This window comes from Physcomitrium patens, chromosome 26, assembly GCF_059467195.1.
Source record: "Physcomitrium patens ecotype Gransden chromosome 26, ASM5946719v1, whole genome shotgun sequence".
In the NCBI taxonomy this organism is placed as follows: domain Eukaryota; kingdom Viridiplantae; phylum Streptophyta; class Bryopsida; order Funariales; family Funariaceae; genus Physcomitrium; species Physcomitrium patens.
Window position 1 is genome coordinate 4572716 of NC_143435.1, and position 24874 is coordinate 4597589.

Consider the following 24874-nt stretch of genomic DNA (forward strand, 5'->3'; position numbering starts at 1 on the left):
GATGCAATATATAACAACTAAAAATTTGAAGCAAAAGAAAGCCTTAGATTCAAAGTAATACCAAAATAAATAAGAATATATTATACATTATGAAGATATAATATTTAAACTCACATAAGAACTATCCAAGAATCTTGAAAAATATATCAAAGCTTATTATTTCTTTTTAATAATAATAGTCATGAAAATAAGAAATCAACCATTATTAATACAACAATATAAATCAGAGAGAAAAAATTCTAAAAGTTTGATTTTAGATATATTTTTTACAATATATAAAATTTAAAATAATTATATTTAATTTTTAAATAGTTATTAATAGAACTATTTAAGTATTAAAAGATATAAAAAATAATAAAAAAATCAATAAATATTTCTTTAATATTTATAATTTAATAAAGTTTCTAATGAATTAAAAATTAATAATTACATAAAATACCAAAATATAGCCAATCTTGAAAATAATAAATACAATGATGGAAGATATTAATTTATTTTTTTCTATTATAAAAACTTAAATAAAAGACAAACAAAGTTGTTAATTGGTTATTACAAAAATATTTAAACAAATTCATTAAAAACTAACCAATATTAGTCAAGCTCAAATATTTTTATTGATTATTAGGAATGCTTCAAATAATTCAAATTCTGTGGTTGAATTAATAATATATTATTAATAATAAATAAATTTAAAGAAAAAAAAGTCAATAAAATATAATATTATAATTTCTATAAGATTTATAATCATCTATGATATTATCTTATGCTATGATACATATATATATATATCTATATATATATATATATATATATATATATATATAATATTTAAGATTTATATTCAAGTAGTACAATATATAATCAAATATGAATTATAATTATATAAGAATTTTTTAATTGTTGTAAAATAAATTTCTTAAAAATTATTGTATGATTATAAAATTATTGTAAATTTAATCTTTATATTAGAACAATGATATATATATATATATATATATATATATATATATATCTAGATAAAAAAGACCACCAACAAATTTTTGATATAAAAACTTCATTAGTTGAAGGTTATTATCTTTTTATGGCATTTAAAATTATGTGAGTCATTGAATCGACTCACTTAGGTATTTTATATAAAAAATATATATATTGTGTTTAAAATCATAGATTTTGTGAGTTAATAGTAGAATTTTTAGAAAAAATAGAAAATAAATTTGCTAATACCAGATACAGAATCCAAGGTAGAATTTATTAAGAAAAACTTCCATTTTAGAGATGTTTTTATGTATCTAACATATGATGATGGCCGATAGGAATATCTCTTGGTGTCAAAAAAAAAAAAATAAATAAATAAATCTTGATTTTATTAATATTTTTTAAAATATATAAATATATATATATATATAGTTTAATAAAATAAAATAAAAAATAAAAAAATAAAAAGATCAAAAGAAGTAAAAAGAAGTAAAGAAAAAAAAAAAAAAAAAAAAAAAAAAGGATGAAAAGAGAAGGGAGAAAGAAAAAATATATAAAACTAGAAAGATGATTAATAAGGATGAAAAGGTGCCTTGGAATGGTTGAAGCTTCTTTATTACTAGGGATTCAATTGCTTGGTGTTGTTATACAACTATATGGTGAAAAATAAAAATATGGATATTATTATAGAAGAGCCTAATAGAAAGATGAGGTAGAAAAACAAGAATAAAGGATAGGAAGGTAATAAATAGTTTAGTCTTAATACTACCTTTTAGAGTAAGGGCTTCTATTTGCTTTATAAGGACATAAATGCCTCAAATCAAAGTAATTAAGATAAGTAATTGATATAGACATAAAAATCAGACCATTAGGTACAAAACCGCATACCTATGGCAACTCCAAGGTTCTTTGGTAGATCGAAGAATGTGATTTGAGAGCAAACTTACAAAAAAAGTTTTGAATATTGGTTTTTATGTCAATCAAATTAATATTCAGTTTTTGGAAGATTTTCAAAGTTAGTAATGATTTTAGTTGAATTAGGTTTTAAAAAATAAAATTATGTTTACAAAATTGAGGGTCTCTTGTATTTTGTAGTGTATGTATAAGTGGATTTTGGGTAGTATGTTAGTGTTGTAGTTGTCAGTATGTGTAAAAATTTTGAAGTCAATCAAATAGTAAGATCAAAGTGTGTGAAGGTTTTTGTGGGTTGAAATCTCAAAAATTGGAATTTGAAGGTCAGTGAGTATTTTTAAGATCTTTAGCAATTTGGTGATTGGATTGAAGTGAATTTTTTTTTATGGAAACTAGACTTGATTTTTCAAAATATAAATATATTTTAGAGGCAATTCAATGGTTCAAGAAGGAGATATTGGTACTAGAATTTCAACATTTAGATTGGAATAGGAGGCCAACCAATACCCAAGCAAAATTTAGGTTTGATCTTTTATTTGGTAAGTTCGATTTTTTTCAAATTTTGTGTGCTTATTGCAACCTTAGTTGTTGAAAGATTTGTAAATTTTCAAGTAAGACCAATGATATGATCAATAGATATTGAGGTTCTAAATTATCCTAGGATTAGGTTAATTTGATAAGGATTTGATTTAAGATTTAAGAAATAGTTAAGATTTAGGATTTTTTTAGGACTTAGGATTGTTTAGGATTTAATAAGGATTTAATTTAGGATTGAAGTAAGAAATATTAGGATTTTAATTAAGATTAAATTAAGATTTGATTGAAATTTATTTAAGGTATATTTTAGATTTTATTTTAATAATTCTTTTGAATTTCTTTAGGATTTCTTCATGCTTCTTTTGTTATTTCTTTGAGGTTTCTTTGGATTTGATTAAAACTTGATTAGCATTGTTAAGATTTAATTGGAGTTATTTAAGTTTCTATTATAGTTAAAATCTTGTTGTTACAATACTCCTTCTACTTTCTATTGCTAGGTGCTTAATGCATCTTCAAGCAAGGCTTTAGGTAATATGACACCAGATCCTTTTTTCTCTTGTTTTATTTATTTTTTGGTTTTTTGGTTTTTCGGTTTTTTGTTTTTTGTCAATGAGTGTTTCTATGATTTTCAGCATTTGTCAATTAGATTGAAGAGATTTTTTTTGTATGTATAGTAGACTTGATTGCCAACATTTAGGTGAAATTTTAAAAGTAGTGCAATGGTTCAAGAAAGAAATATTGGCATTAAAAATTTAGTATTCAAGTTAGAGTAAGAGCTTGCTTAATACTTGATTAGATTATCTTGCATTTCTCTCAATTAGTAAGTGCAATTGATTTCAACTTTCTTATGCTTGTTTTCAACAAAGACATTGAGAAGTATGCAAATTTTGAGTTGATATCAATGGTTTCATCATTAGTTATTGAGGTTCCATTTTTCTATAGGGTTTGTAAAGAATTTGTTTAAGATCTGGATTTTGATTAGGATTTTTGTTTAGGATTTGCTTAGGATCTAGTTTAAAACTTGTATAGGATTTGTCAAGGATTGAAGATATCATGAAGATTTCATTAAGATTTGACCTAAGAATTGATTAAGGTATAATTAGGATTTTAATTAGAATTAGATCTAAAATTTGGTTAAGATTTAATTAGGATTTTAATTAATATTATTATTATTTTTTCTATTTTTTTTATATTTTTTTTAGAATTTTTTTTATTTCTTTTGTGATTTTGTGAAAAATTATTTTGATAGGTTATAGTTTAATTGGATTATTAAGGATTACTTGAAGTTTATTTAAGGTTCTATTAGACTTCTTAGAATTATTGTTGTATTATTACTTACCTTCTTTAGTTAGGTGCTTGGTACATTCTCAAAGAAGAATACACATAATATGACAATAGAGTCATCCATTAGTTGGACTTTATTCATAATTTAGAGATTGAAAAACAAGACTTAAGGTAGTACAAGTAGTTTATAATTTTAATACATAGATATCTCAATAATCAAATAAATTGGATAAAAATCAACTTGTAAGATAATATGCAACAATCAACTTTGCATCATGGAGGTCATCACTTTCCTCAAGCACAAATTCAACATCAAAAAGAAGTCATACTGGCCATCAATTCGACTTCCCTTTCCGCACAATGTCTAAAAATTGAAAGTGCCTATCACAAATATGACCAAGTTTTTTTAACAAAAGAAGTAGATTGGAGAAATTCCTAGTATATATAATTAAATATATTAGTATTCAATTACACTACAAGGTGATAGAATGGTTAAGATATTATTTTTAGGACAATAAGTTCTACCATGCTTCTTCCTAAGTGTATCTAAAATTTGAAATAGAAATGAAAAGCTAATGTTTGAAATCCATCTAATTTTGCCAAGTCATGATCTTTCCTAAGTAAACCTAAAATTTAAAATAAAACTGTAGAATTAAGATTATAAACACACCTAATTTTGCCAAGATGTGCTCTTTTCTTGCTTATCTAAAATTTCAAATAAAATTGAAGAGCTCAAGTTTAGAATCCATTTAATTTTGCCAAACCGTGATCTTTCTTTGTTTTGTCTAAAATTTCAAATAATTTAAACAGCTAAAGTTTGGAATTTACAAAGATTAAAATTTATGTTTGAAGTTGTACTTCAATTCTATTCTTTATACTTTGAAAATAACAACCAACTTCAATAAGACCACCAAATAATGATTATATTAACATTACATTAATAAAATATTACTTAAGATTAAAAATAATAATATTGCATATAAAAATTAATCAGTAAATAAAAATATATTAATCTTATATTAATACATATTACTTATTATGCATATAAATAAGAAAATAATATAAGTAAATAAATTCAATAATAAAAATTAAAAAAAATATATATATATATATATATATATATATATAGATGAAAAGATAAAAAATAAATAAAATAAATAAAAATAAGACTAAAAAAAATAAAACTAAAACTAAAAATAAAATTTAAAATATAAGTTAAAAATAAATAATAGTATTTATTGATTTTAGTTTTTATTAATTCATTAAGTAGTTATATAGTATAATGATAATCTTTTAATTTTATTGTTTTATTTATTTTTATTTTAGTATTATTTTTTAAAATTTTTTATTATACTTTCAAATAATTAAGATAAATTTTAAAATAAAAAATTTAAAAGTATACCATAAAATCTACTACATGAATGATTAAAGAGATAGAAATCACTAATCTCAATTGTATTCCGTTTAAAGTAGTAACTTCTTTCTACTCTAAAAAATCTACTCAAATTCAATTTTGGTTCAATTGCTTTGAATTTTATACCGCTGAAAACCTAACTTTAAAGTCTGTATTTAAAAATTTCTAAAATTAAATAATCACCAAGCACTAAGAAATGCCTTTCCAAATATGGGGTATATGAAACTATTAAGGCAATGAATCCCTTTCTAATCTAAAACTTACTACAAGTTTCAATCAAGTCTAAGTTGAATGTACAATAGCTTTTTAAAAAGCTAAATTAAAATAAACAACCTCAAAGAATTTTAAATTAAAATATACTATACATGAACACTGATTGATGAAAAATAAAGAGCAAATCAACATTGAACTCAATAATGAAATTTTAGATTATCTTATAAATTGAGAAATTGAAATTCTTTGTTTACACTAATAAGAAAGAAATATAGAATACTTATCAATGATAAAAATCTATTTGAATTGATTATTCAATAAAGCCAAGTAAGATCAACTATAAGAAGAAAATTTAACATTCATACACACCATTAGAAGCACCATTTCTATGAAAATGCATCAATTATATAAAGGTAAAATTCACCCTTCAATCTAAATAACAAGATGGCCTCATTTAAAAGTTTCTTATAATTAGTAGTATGCAATGAAATCAGAAATTAACAAAAAGAAAATAAATAAATAAACATAAAATAAGTGTAAGGAATGTATTCAAGCAAATACACACTCCACACCTTAATCATAGTCTATTTATTAGGTTTTATTTAATAAAAAATTAATATTAAAATTAAAAATTATATTTTTAGAAATTTACTTTTATTATCTTTTTAATGATATAAGAAACATATAAATCCAATTTACTATGAATAAGCTATGAAAATGTAAAGATATCAAGTACATAATTGAATAAATTAAATGAAAATATTTTGTCTCAAGGATAATTTGCTAAAAGATCAAGGGTTTGAGCTTCACCAAAGCTCAAATGTAGTGAATAAGGATTTTTAAAGAGGTCTTGAGGCCTTAGTCATATTGTCCTACCTACATCCAAGGTGCTACAATCCATATGAGACTTATCTACCTCCCTTCCTATGAGGACTAGACTAGTCACTAGTTCTCTTATTTTTTATTAGTAGAATTCATATTTTTTTACTTTTTACTTTATTATGATATTAAAGTATATCAAAATAGCCTAAGGATAGTGTATGGCCTTTAAATCTTCGTTCCATTCCTCTATAATGGCTCCCAATGTAAGAAAAATATAATTTTACCAAAATCTTAAAATCTTCTCTAAAAATTCCTAAATATTTCTAAATAAATTCTAAATTAATTCTAAAAAGTCCTATATTGATTTTTTTAATGCTAATAGGTATTTAAGCCTATGTTTTCCTATATTGATAATTATTTATTATAATAAAATCAATTCAAATCCACTAAAATCCTATTTTTTATATAATTAATTCAAAAGACATGAGGTTCTTTTTCATGCTTCTTATAACTAATCAACTAATTACTGATAGAATTTTTATAAGTTATAAATATATATTAGAAGCCAATGTAGAAATTGGTCTCAATAATTAATCATTTATACTTAACAATAAGTAAAAATATTAAATTAGCCAAGATAATTACTTCTAAGACTTATTAAGTCTTTATTTTTGTAACTTTTCTTTTGAATAGACTTTTGTAATTTATAAATACTTCTAAATTCTAATAAATAATTAAATAAAAAAAAATTCTAATTTTAATATTTTTATAATTAAATAATTGAAAACTATGTTTTTAACTAATCTTCCAATTAAGATCTATTGGTGGAACTCACACATACTTGAAAGCTTTAATGCAAAGAAAAGATATATTGATGATATTTAATGTTATAGTAGTAAATAAACTCTTGTGGTAGTATCATCAAGACCAAAACCATGATCTAATACAAATGTAGAATTACAACACACCACCCAATCAATCCAAGTTGAAAAAATAAGCTAAGCTACCACCATCAATATTTTGAGACAACAATAAAGTGGATTACCACAATGCACTAATATCTAGTATTATACAAGTTGCCTTTTATGGAGTTTGTTAATGTATTATTCAATATACATTTATATTTCTTATCTATATAATAATGTCTAATTAATTAAGAATTTTGAAAGATCTCACGTACAAAACCATAAGTCAATCTGAACTTAATTAACGAAGAGCATACTTACATAAGAATTATGAAAGTAACATGGTATTAAAAGTTTACTAATTTCTTATTAAAATAATACAAAGTTTGATATAGACTATATTTTTCAAAGAAATATAAGTGGGTCATTATCATATTATACTAAAATAGTATTATTATTATTATATATAGTAACTAATGATAATATTTTTTATTTATTCTTTTATGCTCTCTTAGTTGTTATTCAAAGATTCTTATATTTTTTTTTAGTAATTTCTAATAGTGATAAGTGTTGTATTAATTTAAAATTAGATAGTATTTTGATAAAGAAGTCGCAATTCAGCAATATTGATAAGATAATTTCTTCAATACCAAAAATTACAAAATAAAGCAATACTTCATGATTGTATGCTTGGTCTGATTATAAAACTTTGTGATATTAAAAAGTGATAATATTAATTGGTTATAATAGAAGATTGTTGAAAGAACAAAGAAATCTTGTTATAAGTGATAAAAAAGATGCTAGAGCCATACTATCTCAAAAGCGGCAATAACCATGGCCATATACTCTACCTCTATATTTGACATGTCAATTTAACTTTTGATGTGATGATTCCTAAGTAAATGCTCCATAAGACAAGATATAATAATATCAAAAGATTGATTGTTATTGGTTGATATTCCCAACCTAGTTTGTATCACTAAATTAAACAATGGTTTTGAATTAGAGTTTTGGCAATATTTGATGTAATAATTAAATATCTTTTGAATGTTTTAGAAAGTATATTTGCATGCTATGATATGGATTGATTCAAGGTTTTTTATGTATTGAGCAAAGAAACCAATTGTAAAAGCTAAATTGAACCAAGTGCACAAACTTGCTTAATTAATACTGCTAATAACATTGGCATAAGAACACAAGGAACCAAATGGATGATCATTAGTGCAAGATTGGTGGGCTTTATAGTTGAATTGGCAAGCTTTATTATTGAAGAGTCAATCTACAATAAAGAAGCAAAGTCTTGAGACCAAAGGCGTCAATATTAGCCAACCACATGAAATCCAAACTCTACCAACTTTTGCTAGAAGTACATAGTTTGAGATATGTTTAAATAACCTTAAGTGATATTACAAATAATGCAAAGGATAAGCAGGTGATGAGCTTCACCAAGACTTAAAAGAAAAAAGCAATCATAGAGTTGATTTTTTATATGTTGTAAGAAAGAGAGTTTGTTATATATTATCAAAATGTCATTTGTATATAAGATAAGAATAACAAATGTTAATCCCTTATGAAGGTAATACTTATTTTTATTTATAGAAGAATTTATAAAGCTAAGAGAATTGAAAAAAATATTAATCACTTTGAATTATTCTCTTGAATATTGTTTCAATCTATATATATTTTTGTGTAATTTGTATACTATTTTAAAGCAAGGAAAAAAACCATATTTAATACTTGCATATATATACATAAAATTCTTTATATAAAATTCAGTTAAAAAAAAAATTAACATCTATATAATGAATGTAAAGGTCTTATTGAGCAATAAGAATAAAAAAAAGACAAATAGATTGAATGCAAACAATGAAGTTGTATTATATGAAGTCTTACTCGAAAATGCACTATACATCTAGTTGTGGAAGGTAAAACAAAATTACAACAAAAAGTCCTAATAACTCTAATAGAACCATATATAAATTACAATTAAAGCTTAACATATATAATAAAATATTGATAAAGTCCAATTAAATTTTTAAATAAATAATAAGAGAAGCATATAAAAATCCTAAATAAATCTTAATTGAATCCTAATCAAATTCTAAAAGAATTCTAATCAAATCTTATACAAATCCTAAAAAAAATCTAATTAAATCTTAAACAAATTGTAATCAAATATTAGACAAATTCTAACCAAATTCTAAACAAATCCTAATGAAAACTTAAAAAAATACTAAACAAATCCTAATTAGATCTTAAAAAAATCTTAACCAAATTCTTAATAAATCCTAATCGAATCCTAGACAAATCTTAATCAAATCCTAAACAAATCCTAATAAAATCTTGAACAAATTCTAATTAAATCTTAAAAAATCCTAGACAAATCCTACTTAAATCCTAAATAAGTTCTAATCAAATCCTAAATAAACCAAAGATAAATACTAATCAAATTTTAGATCCTAAATCAATCCTAAAGTTTTTAAAAAAATCTTAAAAAATCCTATGGTAGATTGAAATATCTATAATTAACAATCGAATTGTTGATTTCAACTCAAACTTTGCACACCTATCAACAACTAAGCTAACAACAATTCTTTTTATTTTAAAGACATAAAAATAAAAATATTTAAGATAAATCCTAAAAACCACTAAGATGTAAGTTAGCCTTCTTTTCCAATCTTGATTCTAATTCTTCTAATCTAAAATCTCTTAATTGCACCATTAAATACTTTTTAAAATTCACATATATATTGAAAATCAAGTCTACCACCGATATATATAAATTTTTGAGATATCAATCTACTTAAACTTTGATAACCTTCAATTTAATTATTTGATTATGCTCAAATTTATAATATGTAATTGAAACAATTACAATAAAAAATCTACAAATTTTTACTTTTAAATCTTTTATTAAATTTTCATATTTTTTTTAAATATAAATTCTTTTTTATTTCATAAAATTAAATTTACCAAAAACAATCTTCACTTTGAAAGTTCTTATAAAATCATTACAAACTAAAATTATTCAAAACCAATGCTCAAAGAAATCTTATGAATTTTTTTTCAAATTCTACTCTTTGATTTATAAAAGAATCCTAAAGTCACCATAGATACATGATTTTGTATATCAAGGTTTGATTTTGATCCTAATCAGCAATTGGTGCTTTTTAGATATCAATTTTTATTTTTCTTGAGATAATTTTTACTAAAATCAACTCCTAATTTTCTTCTATATATACTTATCTCCTTTATTTATTTTAATCTATCTTATTTTTTCTTATTTATGGTCGGACAAAAAAAATAAAAATCTACTTTGTAAAAAGCAACATTTGCTCTTTTAGTTTTATTATCTTTTGATTATTATCTATATTTTAAAGATAATTTGTTACAATATTTTGAAGTAAGGTCTTCTATAATATAATATTTTTTTATTCTTTCACCTATTAGTTATGTTATAGCATGACAATAAGACTAAAAGTTTTGATAAAATCCAAATCTAAAACTTGGCTAAATTCTCTTAGAATAAGTTGTATTTTAAAACAATCAATAATTCTATTGGACTTGAGCTTAAGCTAAAAAATCCACTAGCATATGATTGGACAATACTTGGAAGGAAATTTAAAAAATATCCAAGTACCATTCATCATGTGAGAATTTAATTCATCAAAGATTTTTTGTTGCTATTAAACAAATTTTGGGAATCATAGAGCTTGTTGATAATTCTAAAGTTTAAGAAGAACTATCAACAAGCTGATAAACATAGCTCATTTTATTGGTTTTAATTTAGCACAAGCATGGCAATGGTGGAAAATGTATAGATTATAGTTGTTTTTAAGATCATGTAGTAGTAGTACATTGCAATTGAACCATATGGATTGATAAGGTGGAGGCAACAGGGCTACAATTGGATCTTAAAATTTAGTGGAGCCAAAAGTATCACAAAGAGGTGATGCTTGATAAACATACTGGTCAAGATTGAGCATTACTTCTATGCCAAAGTAAACATCAATTATCCACATGGAAGAACTTGCAAGGTATAGAGCTAGTAAATTATATTGAGCTTAAGAAGAAGGGATTGACTCTACTAAAGACTCCTAAAGAAAAGAAAATTTTAAAAGAGTCTTTATCAATGATAGTGGTATTGTTGCAAGAAGTGAAAAGATGCTTATAGAAGACAAAACAATCAATAGCATAAGATACAAATTAATTGATAGTATATTTAGAAACAACAATAGAGCCTTGGATGGATTATCAAAGAAAGTGGCCAGAAGTTCAAAATTGCTAAGAATTTATATAGCTATTGTATTGAGCTTCTTGACATTAGTCAAACAATAAAAAAGAAAAGAGAATTGAAAGTTCTACTAATTTGATAAGATAAAGGTTCTATTGGATACTTATATTAAAAATAAAAGTATTAGTAGGTACAAAGATAGTAGCAAGAAGATATGTTTTTTTTTAAAAGACATATTTTGAGAAACAATTATTTTTCTTGTAGTAGTATTTTAGAGCATATAGACTTTGCTTAAGGCATTTTAGTCCAATGTCATACATTCAATAGAGCAAGTGTCAAATTTGTCTCTAGTTGCATTAATGATTTTTAGAAATACTTAATTGCCAAATACATAAATGCATGATAGATTGGATTTTGTTTCATGCCAAAAGCTCAAACAAAGTAATATGTGGTGGTATGGCTTTAGTTAGGTGCCTATTTTAAAAACAAGTGGTATACATTACAACTATATTCCAATATGGCTTAATGAATCATACCTTATAAAACATACACTTAGTTGTATTGAGTAAGATATAATTCTTTTGTTTAGCTATGCCAGTTTTTTGGGGTGTATGAATTATTTTAAGTTGTCTTTGAATGCCATGAGTAGCAAGATATTGATCAAAATTGAACGAAAGGCATTTTTTTTCCTTGATTAAAGTAAAAGATTTTAAACTTATACTTGGTTTGAATTTCATACCAAATATGGATGAGTTTGAATATTGTGAAACATTTTTTTTTTTTTTTTGAAAGAAACAAAAAACTTTGTATTGAAAGTAGTCATCTATAAAGGTAACATAATATTCAAAATCTGAAAATATAGGAGTGGAAATTACTCCACTAAGATCAAAATGAAAAATTTCAAGTAGATGGAAGATATAAAAGGTTGCTACTTTAGGTAACTTAGTTGCACTTTGTTTTCTATAAAGACATATTTTGAGATATATTGAATGAAAATTCCTATAATTTTTCTTAATCAAATGAAATAGTAAAGATTACTTGAGTTAATATGGCCTAATCTGCAATGCTATAAAATAGCTCTTTCTAAAATTCCAAGATAAGCTTGAATAAAATTTGTTGTTCCAAAAATGAATGGAAAGGTAAATTTTGAAAGGCCTTGTTTCTTAAGGTGATGTTCCAAAATTTGAAGTAAGAGTAGTAGAAAGCAACTTGGAGCACCAAATGTAGAGAATAGAGTCAATGAAGAGGTTGTCATTTTTTGTAACATCTAGCTATAGATCAATAACAATGAGTTCAACATAGTACTGTCAAATTTTGAAAATATTACTTTTAAGGTGAGCAAGTCAGAGCGAGTAATGCATGGAGGTGGTACTAGCAAGCAATAAGATAGTGATGAGCACAATCTTATAATAGTTTGTACCAATCTCAATTAAGGTGATCTTGAAAGGAATCCAAATAATTGTAGATATACTTCTAAAATAGTGATGCAATTATGGATAGTTGAGCAAGCGAGACTTTTTGTACTTGTACTTATTAGTGGCAAAAAATTTGTTATGTGATCAAAAAATAAAACAATATTGATGAGCTAATCAGAAGGATTTATATTTTTTACAATTAAATCAACTAAAATTGGTTGAAACGATAAGATTATAATTTCAAGCAAATAGAAATTACCAAGTAGTTGGCATTGTACAAGAGTTGAATCATTTATGTCAAAAAGGTGACATTGTTGATTTTTGATGAATATGTCATTTATATTTTTATTTTATTTTTATATTAAAAATATTTTTTTTATCAATTTAAGACATACAATGTATTTGAAAGGTGAAAAGTATGTCTACTTATTATACAAATATTGACTTTTTTTTCATCCATACATAAAAAGTATTATATTATCACCAAGATGCACTTTATTTTTATTTGATAATAAGGCTTAAAAATTAATAAATTATATTTTATCATAGGCTAGATGATAAGTAGCTCTTGTATCAATAAACTATTGATTATCTTTTGTGGCTCTTAGTAGAGGTGATGTTATAGAGCAATATATTTATATAAGATACACATGTGTATAAAAAGTAGGAGGTATTTCTTCTACATTTTTTTATTTTTATATATTTTTGTATTCTTAGTTGTCATTGGTAGTTGTTGCTATATTAGTAAAAATATTTTGCTCTATTTTTGAAACAATCCGAATTCTAGTATCCTATCTTTTTGCAATGAGGACATGAAGTAGTAGATTTTAATTGTTTTTTTTAATATTTGAGATCTTTTGAAGGTTGATTTGATAATGATCATGGTTGCCACTCTTTCTTATTCTTATAGCAGACAAAGAGGACTTGAGTATCAAAAGAAGAGCTCTTCATGATGGTTTTCACTTTAGTAGAAATGTAATTAAGATAGAAAGCATTGTCATCCTAGTTGCATGTAGTATTAGTATGACAATGCCATATTGAGATGGCATGGACTTCATAAGTGTAAAGGTTTCTTTTTGTGGTACAAATATTACTCCAAGAGAGTGATATTATTAAAGTAAAATTTTGAAATGGCTAAGATGTTGTGTTATTGATTCACTTGCTTTCATATCTTGTGTTATAAACTGATTTGGCAAGCTCTTTTTCTTCTAAGCTCTTTGTTATTTCTAGTTGTCTATTTTACTTAACCTTATACTAGATATTGTCCCTCTCACACCATATAGAAATTATGAGAGTAACTTGGTGTTGGAAGTTTACTGAATTCTTAGTACAATAATACATCCCTAATTACAATAATGCACAGTCCGGTACTTAAATCTGCGAGGAGGACGACCTCATCGGTAGTGCATTCTCGATGAGACATGAGTGGGTGCGATTATGCTGAATGCACAACAGCAATGCATGGCAACAAACAGTAATGATTTCTGTTCATTCTTACAGATTAATCATGCGCACTCTGCAAATGAAAACGATACCTCGAGATTTCACAAAGCTGCTATCCATGAATCCCACTTCGAAACCGGCCACGACAACAACTGCTCCACGTTTGTTTGTGTTCATCACACTTGTGAAGGGCAGTACATCCATGCGCTTTGCTGCTCATAACCTTGTCATGGTTGGCCCAATTCAGAGGACGAAGAGTGATTCAGAGATTGACGCCGCGCAGGGATGTGCGGTAAATTGCTTACGACAAGCAACGCAAAGAATGCCGATGCTGTGCACCGGAAAGAATGAGCACGTGGCAGTTGACGCTCACCATGTGCAATGAACTCGTCCTAATCTACTCTATGATACACGGATGCTCTCCATATCTGGGCGGCCTTGTTTCCTGGGCCCCCTTTCCTTTCTAGTGGCTGTTCACCTGGTCAAACTGTCGCCGAATTTCGCCGTCCAAACCTGTGAGCACCTCAATCTGGCTCATCTTCACCATCGCCTTGGCGAAGTTGCGGTAGAATGCCGCGCCGTTGTTGGCGTACACACCCCCGCTGGTGCGGGAGTCGTACAACAGGCTCTGGTCCGAGGTGAGCAGGCCTCTCCCGGCGATGATGTCCTTGAAGTACTGGCTGTCGAATGTGTGCGCGGTGGAATCCATGTCCACGCTGGTGGATTGGATTGCTGCATACGGGCACTGCCCCTTCAAGAACGTGGCGAAGCTGGGAGCCAGAGTTGGGTCCACCGGGGTTGTCTGAACGCGGTCGTCGAATGTGACGCACGGGGCTTTTCCGATGGTGTGGGCACCTGATAGGACTACCATTTGGGAGGGGCTCAAGCCCTTCCGCCCGAACACATCTATGAGTTGGGACACGGTCATGCTCGGGGCGGGCAGGTTCAGTGCTTCTTCCATGATGGAAACCGTTCCGTCTCGACGCCCAGCGGGCACATGCCACCCGTAACCTCCAGCCTGGACAACCACGCAGGTGCAATCCACATGTCAGAAACGGGAGCCTGATACTCGACCCCACAGGTTCAATGCGGGATCGGATGCGCTTCTGAATCGCTCATTCGATGCGCGATCGGGTGAAGTCGGGAACGATCAACCAGGCAGACATCCAACCTTCATCCACAGACACTACCAGGTTTGCGTTATGGGATGCTTGCTCACCAGTACAACTGCGTCACGGGCGGCGAACTGCAACACATCGGCGGCTGAGACTACGCCCGGGCAAGCGTTCTCCACAGCTCTTTTTGCGGCGTCGATGGCGTCAAAGCCATGGAGTCCCGTGTTGGTTCTAGCTCTTCGCTCTGTATTGGGTCCTTCTAGCAGAACGGAAGCGTCGCAGCCCTGAAGAAACCACAGAGACGGAACAATCCTGTGAGGAGATGTTGCGGTTACAGTGTGAAGCATCTGAAGCAGAAGCAGACAACTCGGGAAAACTGAATTTGAAATCCAGGTACTTCTCAGCGCAAGCTCTGCGACTCGATCCAGCTGGCTGGGGTGCTGCAAATCAAGACGATCACGTACCCGGACGAAGCAATCGTGGAACGCCATCCGAAGGATTCCAGGTGCAACGGTGTCGTCGGCCTTGGTGGATTGAGCCATAGAGTTGTAGACGATGGCCTCCACTTGGGGACAGCTGTGACGATAGAACCCTACCTTGAGTCCAGTGTGAGCGGCAGCCGGGGTGATTGAATTCATGGCAAGGGCGATGGTTACGAAGATCGCCAGTAACGCCGGTGAGGGCCACCTCCCCATCGTACTGGTAAGATTCGGTTCACCGATGTGCTAGTAGGTGGTGGAAATATCTGTAGCACCTGCACCTGAAATATATTTGTGGTTACGAGGCGCTAGTCTTGGAGTGGGACGCGCCGGAGCTCGAAACTGGATTTGGGTGGGCGCTCTGCGTCGCACTTGGATCTCATCCAATATGGACGTGGTTCAGCGTCCTGCAAAAGCGCCAGGAATCGCGGATGATCAGTAGACGAATGGATACAAGACCGCTGATCCAGATGCAGGTCGAGGTCGAGGTCGAGGTCGATCGATTGGGAGCAGCGCGAGTTGTGGTGAGACTGGCACTGCCTCTGAAACGTATTTGTATGTGGTGTTCAGGAACTGGGCAAGTCGCAAGTTTGAGTACGAAGATGCAGGGAAAGAAGATGAGAGTCGCCTTGGCTGATGAAGCTTTGCGCGTCCGGATACGAGTGGCACTGCACAAGACCGCAACGACACGAGGAAGACTGGGAGTGTCCTATATCCGAGTTGACGTCGAGAACAGTACGGGCCGTCGAACGTGTACGGACCACAGAAACCCCTCGTGGCGTTCCAAGACTTTTCGGAGTGGGCTCAAGTCTGAAGAGGGGACAGTATTGACCGTGGGACGGAGAGAGCCGGTCGCCAGCACAACATCAGCGCACATGCTTACAAATCTAACCCACGCAAGATGGAGGCTCTAGCGAAACGAAACAGTTGACAACAGCAGCTGGACTTGGGCAATATGGCGGGACCGGTCACCATGGATGAGTGATCGAGCCTGGTATTGGAGTTGGGTGACCTTGCAACATCCGCCCCTGGAAGTGAGCAGTGATTCGGTCTCCGTGCAGCTGGCAACTGTTGACTCACCAACCGGTACCCGTCATCCTTGGCGGCCGAATTGTCTGTTCATATTTGTGGGTATTATTTTTTGAAGGTTGCTTCTATTCTTTGTAGTGTGTTTCCAATTCCCCAAGTTCATTCAAATACGGTTGAGATAGATCCTGTGAAGCAGGGGTGGGGAAGCGTGATGTTTCCGGGAAACTTTGTTGATGTAATCCGTGGTGCTTCCCGCATGGATCCCATCGTGCTTTGTTGAGCATGACGTTCACTTTGTTGCACTTTATGAGTGCGGTGGATTTCCCCCAGCAGTTGAGTTCAGTTATTCTATTCCTCGATTCGATTCTATCATGCACGTGAGATACGTATGGAAATTCATGAAAGTAGCGTTACCAGGTGGCGTGTATGTGTCCTGGTCAAAACATGCGCGTGCCGTAGTGAAATTGAGTTTGAAACTTTGAACCTTACAAGAATATTTGCATCTTTCATCATAAAGCACAATGAGGTAGTCAATCTTGAAAGCTGCAGCAGGACAAAATTACTATGAAACAATTGTATATAAAGAGTTTATGTTGAGGCCCCAAGAAAGGATGGACGTGATATGCACAGTGTGATTATTTCAAATATGGAATTGTTTTTGTAATAAGTAATAAAATGCATAATTTATACAAACTTTTACATTGCCAACATTGAGGTATTTATATCAAAGCTTTTGTACAAATGTGTTGGATTTGAAAGACGAAAACTATGTGAAAATTTATTTACTTCTGTTTATTACTTTCTTTGTAAGTGCAAAGGTTTTAACTTAGCATTTGAATTTAGTTTGCTTTAATCTTCAATTTGATTTGAAAATACATATGAGATTTGTATGAAAATTCTTGAAAGTAGCATTGTGGCGTGTATGTGTCATGGTCAATTTTTTTGTGTGATGTAATCAAGTTGAACTTGAATTTTTGAATCTTAAAAGAATTTTTGCTTCTTTGTAAATAAATAAACTTCAAATAAATTTCAAATAGTAAATAGTGTATATATTTAATATCAAACTAATTTGAGAGTGTATACATGTTTGAATAGTAGTACAAAACTTATATTCCAAGAATGCCATAAAAGTCTAATTAAATATCTAGAAGCACTTAAAGTCTTGGTCTGCGATATTATAAGTCATTTAAATGCAAACTTTGCTTTGGATGTAGTCAATTATACATCATCCATCATTACCTTGTTAATTATATTTTTAGTCTTATATTTTTAGTTTTAGATAAATTATAGTTTAAAAATTAATTCAAATTTTAATGTTGTTTTTTTGTTTATTTATTTTTTTATATATTTTTTTAAGTTTACTATTATTTATTTTATGTTTTTTTAAATTTTACTATTACTTATTTTATGTTTTTATTTTTTATATATATCTTTTATTTTTATTTTTTTTTCTTTCTTTTAATGACTATTTTTACTTTTTATATGAATAATAATTTTTATCTATTTGTGGTACTTAAGTAATTACTTTTTATAAATGTTATTGATTTTAATTAGTGTATGACTAGTATATTATTAGTTTTGCTATTATTTGATTGTATTGATAAATTGCTTGCTTTTTTAAAAACAATAAGAAGTGGACTTAAACTACAACATTAAATTACAAAAGAACAACCTTAGTAAGTATTATGTCTTAACTTGTGAGTCTAAAAATTGAAATTTTAGACAAAAGTAAAGAAGAAGTATGGCTTTAAAAAAAAAGTAGATTCCAAAGCATAGTTCTTCAAATAAATTTCAAATTTTAGACAAAATTAAGGAAAAGAATATGGCATAACAAGATTAATTGGTTTTCAAGTTTTAGCTAACTCTTTTTCTTCATTTAAAATTTCAAATATACTTAAAAAAAATACACAATTAGATTTTTTTGTCCTTTAAATAATTGCTTGGTTATTTCATTACTTTGTAGTATCATTAAATATTAAATATATGTAATTATATATATCAAAAAATTCTCCACTCTACTTTTTTAGATAAGATATCTTGATTGTGTTGATCATAAGTACTTCAATTTTTTGACATTTTTGAAAAGTGAAGTTGAATTAATGCCTAACATGTCTTCTTTTTGTTATTGAATCCATATTTGTAGAAAGTGATGAAATTCACAAAACATAATTAATTATTATAGGTTGCTCTACAAGTTACTTTCTTATTCACCCTATTTATATTTTGTGATATCTATGTATTACAATTTAAAAAACTACTTATAATTTTATTAATTTTTTTTAAAATTTCTTATTATAAAATAAAGTCTAAATAATAGATGATTTTGCTATTTTAAGATTAATAAAAGATCCTAAAATCTCAAATAGATCTCTCACCTTCATCAACTATAAAGGCTAATATAAGTAATCAAAATCTTCCAAAAAATATTTAATTGATTTAATGATGTTGCCTAAAGAACTATCTAATATTGTGCCTTTGAAATTATAAGAGGCTTCAATTCTTTTTAATCTTCAAAGTTTTAATGGATCTATAAATAAAGACCTATTAACTCATATAGAATAAAATATAAAATTACTAATTATTTATTTAGTAATCAACCATGGATATTATTGAATATGGTTATGAATAACTTTAACATATTTTGCATATGTACGGTATACATTCATATAGAGGAATCATTTACTACATTGAAACAATATCTAGCAACCTTCTTTTGTATATTTAAATATGTAATTGGCCAAAAATAAGCTCTTTTAACTTTGATAAATATTAAATAAGGTCTCTTAGAAGATATCATTTCTTATGTGAAGTGATTTTATGTATTATGTATCCAATATATTGATATCTTTTTAAATCAAGATACCACAAAATAATATTTTATCCAAACTTTTGTTATGCATTTTATAATTTTAGATATACAAAATAAGAGACTTAAGTACTTAGAAAGAATCATTCATACTTTCTTAAAAGTAGAAATTATTGATAAGAAAAATGATTGTATGCATAAAAAGATAAAAGAACCTATACCTACTTTTATGCATTTACAACATTGACATATTAAATTCTATCAACATTAAACTTTAAAATAATTTTAGCCATTTTTTCCTATTTTTTATAAGTAATATAATATCTTTAGCTATACAAACCTTACATGATTAAGTTATAAATAAGACTTTCAATGATATTAAATTAGAATCATTTAAAACTGAGATAAGACAAGAAAATGATGTGTTGGAAAACAAGATGATGAATTCTAAATCCTAAACTTGATTTCATCAAATATCAAAGTCTAACTATAGAGTTTAGATACCATAATTTGAAAATTTATGACTTTGAGTTGTAATGTACAATTTAGTGACAAACAAACCACACAACCAAATTTTTTTTATAATTTATATAACATATATGTTTAAAAAATAATAAATTCCAACCTCATAAACTTGCTCATTATTCAAAACAAATAATTCATAATTTTTCTTTAAATCAAAAGAATAATATGACACCTTCTCTTACTTACAAAAAGCCACATTGACTATATCAATGTTGGATCAAGAATGAAATTTTATACTCCAAATGTTAAAGAATTCTTTCTATATATTGTTATAAAAGATCCAATTAGGTCATTCTATTAAATCTTTCTTTATAAAACTAGCAACTATGTAAAAAACATATAAAGGGGTTAAATTTGTAGATCCTATTATTCCAATTTTCCATCAATTTTCCATTACAATCATTAAAGCAATGATCAAAATCATCAATCTTCAACCTTGAATGATTAAAATCTTTAATGTACTTATACTAACTTAGATTTGAATTATTTTTATATCATAGGTAGAAAAAAAAATTATTTATCTAAAAATATATTTTTTACTTTTTAATTTTTTATCTAATTATATAAAAATTTGATGAAGAGACTAAAATTTGATTTTTAGAGTATAATTGCTTGATTTTATTTTATTTTCTTGTATGTATTTTTCCTTCTTTATTTTCAGTTTTTTTTTTTTTTCTTTATATACCACCAACTAAAAAAAATCTTAATTAAGGCAATCTTGAAGTTCAAATCGAGTGTTGAATTTTATTCTCACATTCACCATTACCTAAAAATTGATACTACAAATCTTTTAAATTAATATATGTAATAAAATAAGATTGGATCAAAATTTATCTTTTGCACCATTTAGTCAAAAGATTAAGTTTTGGAAGCTTAAGCCTCCAAGTCAATATTTTTACTATTTTATTTAATTAATAAATTATTTAAATTGATATCTTTTCATTATTATCATTATTTATCAAAATAAATAACAATCTTTTTAATTTTTTATGATAATAGTGATATAAAAATAAATGCATTATTAAGTTATGATATATATATATATATATATTTTAACTATAAAACATGAATGTTTTACTCTTGAAAACAAACCAAACTTTCTCTAGTAACAAAAAAAATATATTATTTTTATTCACCCATATTCTTTTTGAATTAAAAATACATAATAGGACTCTTGGTTCTATTGAAGCTTCTCAATAGCAACATACCATTGTCAAAGAATTAATATCCTATGTGGCCAATAGTACGTAGATCTTCACAAAACTACTATCTTATTATTATCCAATTACACGCAAATGGATGTTTAAAATTAAACTCAAAAGCAACAAAAGAAATTGACAAATTCAAAGCATGGCTTATGGCTCAAGGATTCAATTAAGTTTTGGATCTTGATTATATTGGTATCGTCTCTTCAATTGTATAAATCGTAAGCAATTTACTGCGATGTGCGGTAAATTGCTTACGACAAGCAACGCAAAGCATGCCGATGCTGTGCACCGGAAAGAATGAGCACGTGGCAGTTGACGCTCACCATGTGCAATGAACTCGTCCTAATCTACTCTATGATACACGGATGCTCTCCATATCTGGGCGGCCTTGTTTCCTGGGCCCCCTTTCCTTTCTAGTGGCTGTTCACCTGGTCAAACTGTCGCCGAATTTCGCCGTCCAAACCTGTGAGCACCTCAATCTGGCTCATCTTCACCATCGCCTTGGCGAAGTTGCGGTAGAATGCCGCGCCGTTGTTGGCGTACACACCCCCGCTGGTGCGGGAGTCGTACAACAGGCTCTGGTCCGAGGTGAGCAGGCCTCTCCCGGCGATGATGTCCTTGAAGTACTGGCTGTCGAATGTGTGCGCGGTGGAATCCATGTCCACGCTGGTGGATTGGATTGCTGCATACGGGCACTGCCCCTTCAAGAACGTGGCGAAGCTGGGAGCCAGAGTTGGGTCCACCGGGGTTGTCTGAACGCGGTCGTCGAATGTGACGCACGGGGCTTTTCCGATGGTGTGGGCACCTGATAGGACTACCATTTGGGAGGGGCTCAAGCCCTTCCGCCCGAACACATCTATGAGTTGGGACACGGTCATGCTCGGGGCGGGCAGGTTCAGTGCTTCTTCCATGATGGAAACCGTTCCGTCTCGACGCCCAGCGGGCACATGCCACCCGTAACCTCCAGCCTGGACAACCACGCAGGTGCAATCCACATGTCAGAAACGGGAGCCTGATACTCGACCCCACAGGTTCAATGCGGGATCGGATGCGCTTCTGAATCGCTCATTCGATGCGCGATCGGGTGAAGTCGGGAACGATCAACCAGGCAGACATCCAACCTTCATCCACAGACACTACCAGGTTTGCGTTATGGGATGCTTGCTCACCAGTACAACTGCGTCACGGGCGGCGAACTGCAACACATCGGCGGCTGAGACTACGCCCGGGCAAGCGTTCTCCACAGCTCTTTTTGCGGCGTCGATGGCGTCAAAGCCATGGAGTCCCGTGTTGGTTCTAGCTCTTCGCTCTGTATTGGGTCCTTCTAGCAGAACGGAAGCGTCGCAGCCCTGAAGAAACCACAGAGACGGAACAATCCTGTGAGGAGATGTTGCGGTTACAGTGTGAAGCATCTGAAGCAGAAGCAGACAACTCGGGAAAACTGAATTTGAAATCCAGGTACTTCTCAGCGCAAGCTCTGCGACTCGATCCAGCTGGCTGGGGTGCTGCAAATCAAGACGATCACGTACCCGGACGAAGCAATCGTGGAACGCCATCCGAAGGATTCCAGGTGCAACGGTGTCGTCGGCCTTGGTGGATTGAGCCATAGAGTTGTAGACGATGGCCTCCACTTGGGGACAGCTGTGACGATAGAACCCTACCTTGAGTCCAGTGTGAGCGGCAGCCGGGGTGATTGAATTCATGGCAAGGGCGATGGTTACGAAGATCGCCAGTAACGCCGGTGAGGGCCACCTCCCCATCGTACTGGTAAGATTCGGTTCACCGATGTGCTAGTAGGTGGTGGAAATATCTGTAGCACCTGCACCTGAAATATATTTGTGGTTACGAGGCGCTAGTCTTGGAGTGGGACGCGCCGGAGCTCGAAACTGGATTTGGGTGGGCGCACTGCGTCGCACTTGGATCTCATCCAATATGGACGTGGTTCAGCGTCCTGCAAAAGCGCCAGGAATCGCGGATGATCAGTAGACGAATGGATACAAGACCGCTGATCCAGATGCAGGTCGAGGTCGAGGTCGAGGTCGATCGATTGGGAGCAGCGCGAGTTGTGGTGAGACTGGCACTGCCTCTGAAACGTATTTGTATGTGGTGTTCAGGAACTGGGCAAGTCGCAAGTTTGAGTACGAAGATGCAGGGAAAGAAGATGAGAGTCGCCTTGGCTGATGAAGCTTTGCGCGTCCGGATACGAGTGGCACTGCACAAGACCGCAACGACACGAGGAAGACTGGGAGTGTCCTATATCCGAGTTGACGTCGAGAACAGTACGGGCCGTCGAACGTGTACGGACCACAGAAACCCCTCGTGGCGTTCCAAGACTTTTCGGAGTGGGCTCAAGTCTGAAGAGGGGACAGTATTGACCGTGGGACGGAGAGAGCCGGTCGCCAGCACAACATCAGCGCACATGCTTACAAATCTAACCCACGCAAGATGGAGGCTCTAGCGAAACGAAACAGTTGACAACAGCAGCTGGACTTGGGCAATATGGCGGGACCGGTCACCATGGATGAGTGATCGAGCCTGGTATTGGAGTTGGGTGACCTTGCAACATCCGCCCCTGGAAGTGAGCAGTGATTCGGTCTCCGTGCAGCTGGCAACTGTTGACTCACCAACCGGTACCCGTCATCCTTGGCGGCCGAATTGTCTGTTCATATTTGTGGGTATTATTTTTTGAAGGTTGCTTCTATTCTTTGTAGTGTGTTTCCAATTCCCCAAGTTCATTCAAATACGGTTGAGATAGATCCTGTGAAGCAGGGGTGGGGAAGCGTGATGTTTCCGGGAAACTTTGTTGATGTAATCCGTGGTGCTTCCCGCATGGATCCCATCGTGCTTTGTTGAGCATGACGTTCACTTTGTTGCACTTTATGAGTGCGGTGGATTTCCCCCAGCAGTTGAGTTCAGTTATTCTATTCCTCGATTCGATTCTATCATGCACGTGAGATACGTATGGAAATTCATGAAAGTAGCGTTACCAGGTGGCGTGTATGTGTCCTGGTCAAAACATGCGCGTGCCGTAGTGAAATTGAGTTTGAAACTTTGAACCTTACAAGAATATTTGCATCTTTCATCATAAAGCACAATGAGGTAGTCAATCTTGAAAGCTGCAGCAGGACAAAATTACTATGAAACAATTGTATATAAAGAGTTTATGTTGAGGCCCCAAGAAAGGATGGACGTGATATGCACAGTGTGATTATTTCAAATATGGAATTGTTTTTGTAATAAGTAATAAAATGCATAATTTATACAAACTTTTACATTGCCAACATTGAGGTATTTATATCAAAGCTTTTGTACAAATGTGTTGGATTTGAAAGACGAAAACTATGTGAAAATTTATTTACTTCTGTTTATTACTTTCTTTGTAAGTGCAAAGGTTTTAACTTAGCATTTGAATTTAGTTTGCTTTAATCTTCAATTTGATTTGAAAATACATATGAGATTTGTATGAAAATTCTTGAAAGTAGCATTGTGGCGTGTATGTGTCATGGTCAATTTTTTTGTGTGATGTAATCAAGTTGAACTTGAATTTTTGAATCTTAA

General features: G+C 30.8%; 4 protein-coding genes across 6 annotated transcripts; 2 read left to right on the forward strand and 2 right to left on the reverse strand.

The window, feature by feature from the left end:
- Positions 1–14164: 14164 nt before the first annotated feature.
- LOC112277663 (peroxidase 71) lies at positions 14165–15964 on the reverse strand. 2 transcript variants are annotated; one of them, XM_090247944.1, is made up of 3 exons: positions 15734–15964; positions 15374–15553; positions 14165–15172 (listed from the first exon to the last, which is right to left on the reverse strand). In XM_090247944.1, the coding sequence occupies exons 1-3, from the start codon at positions 15962–15964 to the stop codon at positions 14618–14620; spliced, it is 966 nt and encodes a 321-aa protein (XP_090104070.1). In that variant the 3' UTR covers positions 14165–14617. The 2 variants fall into 2 exon arrangements, with proteins under 2 accessions (XP_090104070.1, XP_024366021.3); XM_024510253.3 differs by having other exon boundaries at positions 15374–15964.
- Positions 15805–17144, forward strand: LOC149986208 (uncharacterized). Its single transcript, XM_090247945.1, has 2 exons — positions 15805–15945; positions 16319–17144. The coding sequence occupies exons 1-2, from the start codon at positions 15906–15908 to the stop codon at positions 16660–16662; spliced, it is 384 nt and encodes a 127-aa protein (XP_090104071.1). The 5' UTR covers positions 15805–15905; the 3' UTR covers positions 16663–17144.
- Positions 17145–21227: 4083 nt separating this feature from the next.
- Positions 21228–23076, reverse strand: LOC149986209 (peroxidase 71-like). Of its 2 annotated transcripts, XM_090247901.1 has the most exons (3): positions 22846–23076; positions 22486–22665; positions 21228–22284 (listed from the first exon to the last, which is right to left on the reverse strand). In XM_090247901.1, exons 1-3 carry the CDS (start codon positions 23074–23076, stop codon positions 21730–21732), a joined length of 966 nt encoding a protein of 321 aa, XP_090104027.1. In that variant the 3' UTR covers positions 21228–21729. The 2 variants fall into 2 exon arrangements, with proteins under 2 accessions (XP_090104027.1, XP_090104026.1); XM_090247900.1 differs by having other exon boundaries at positions 22486–23076.
- On the forward strand, positions 22917–24256 carry LOC149986210 (uncharacterized). Its single transcript, XM_090247902.1, has 2 exons — positions 22917–23057; positions 23431–24256. Exons 1-2 carry the CDS (start codon positions 23018–23020, stop codon positions 23772–23774), a joined length of 384 nt encoding a protein of 127 aa, XP_090104028.1. The 5' UTR covers positions 22917–23017; the 3' UTR covers positions 23775–24256.
- Positions 24257–24874: the final 618 nt, after the last annotated feature.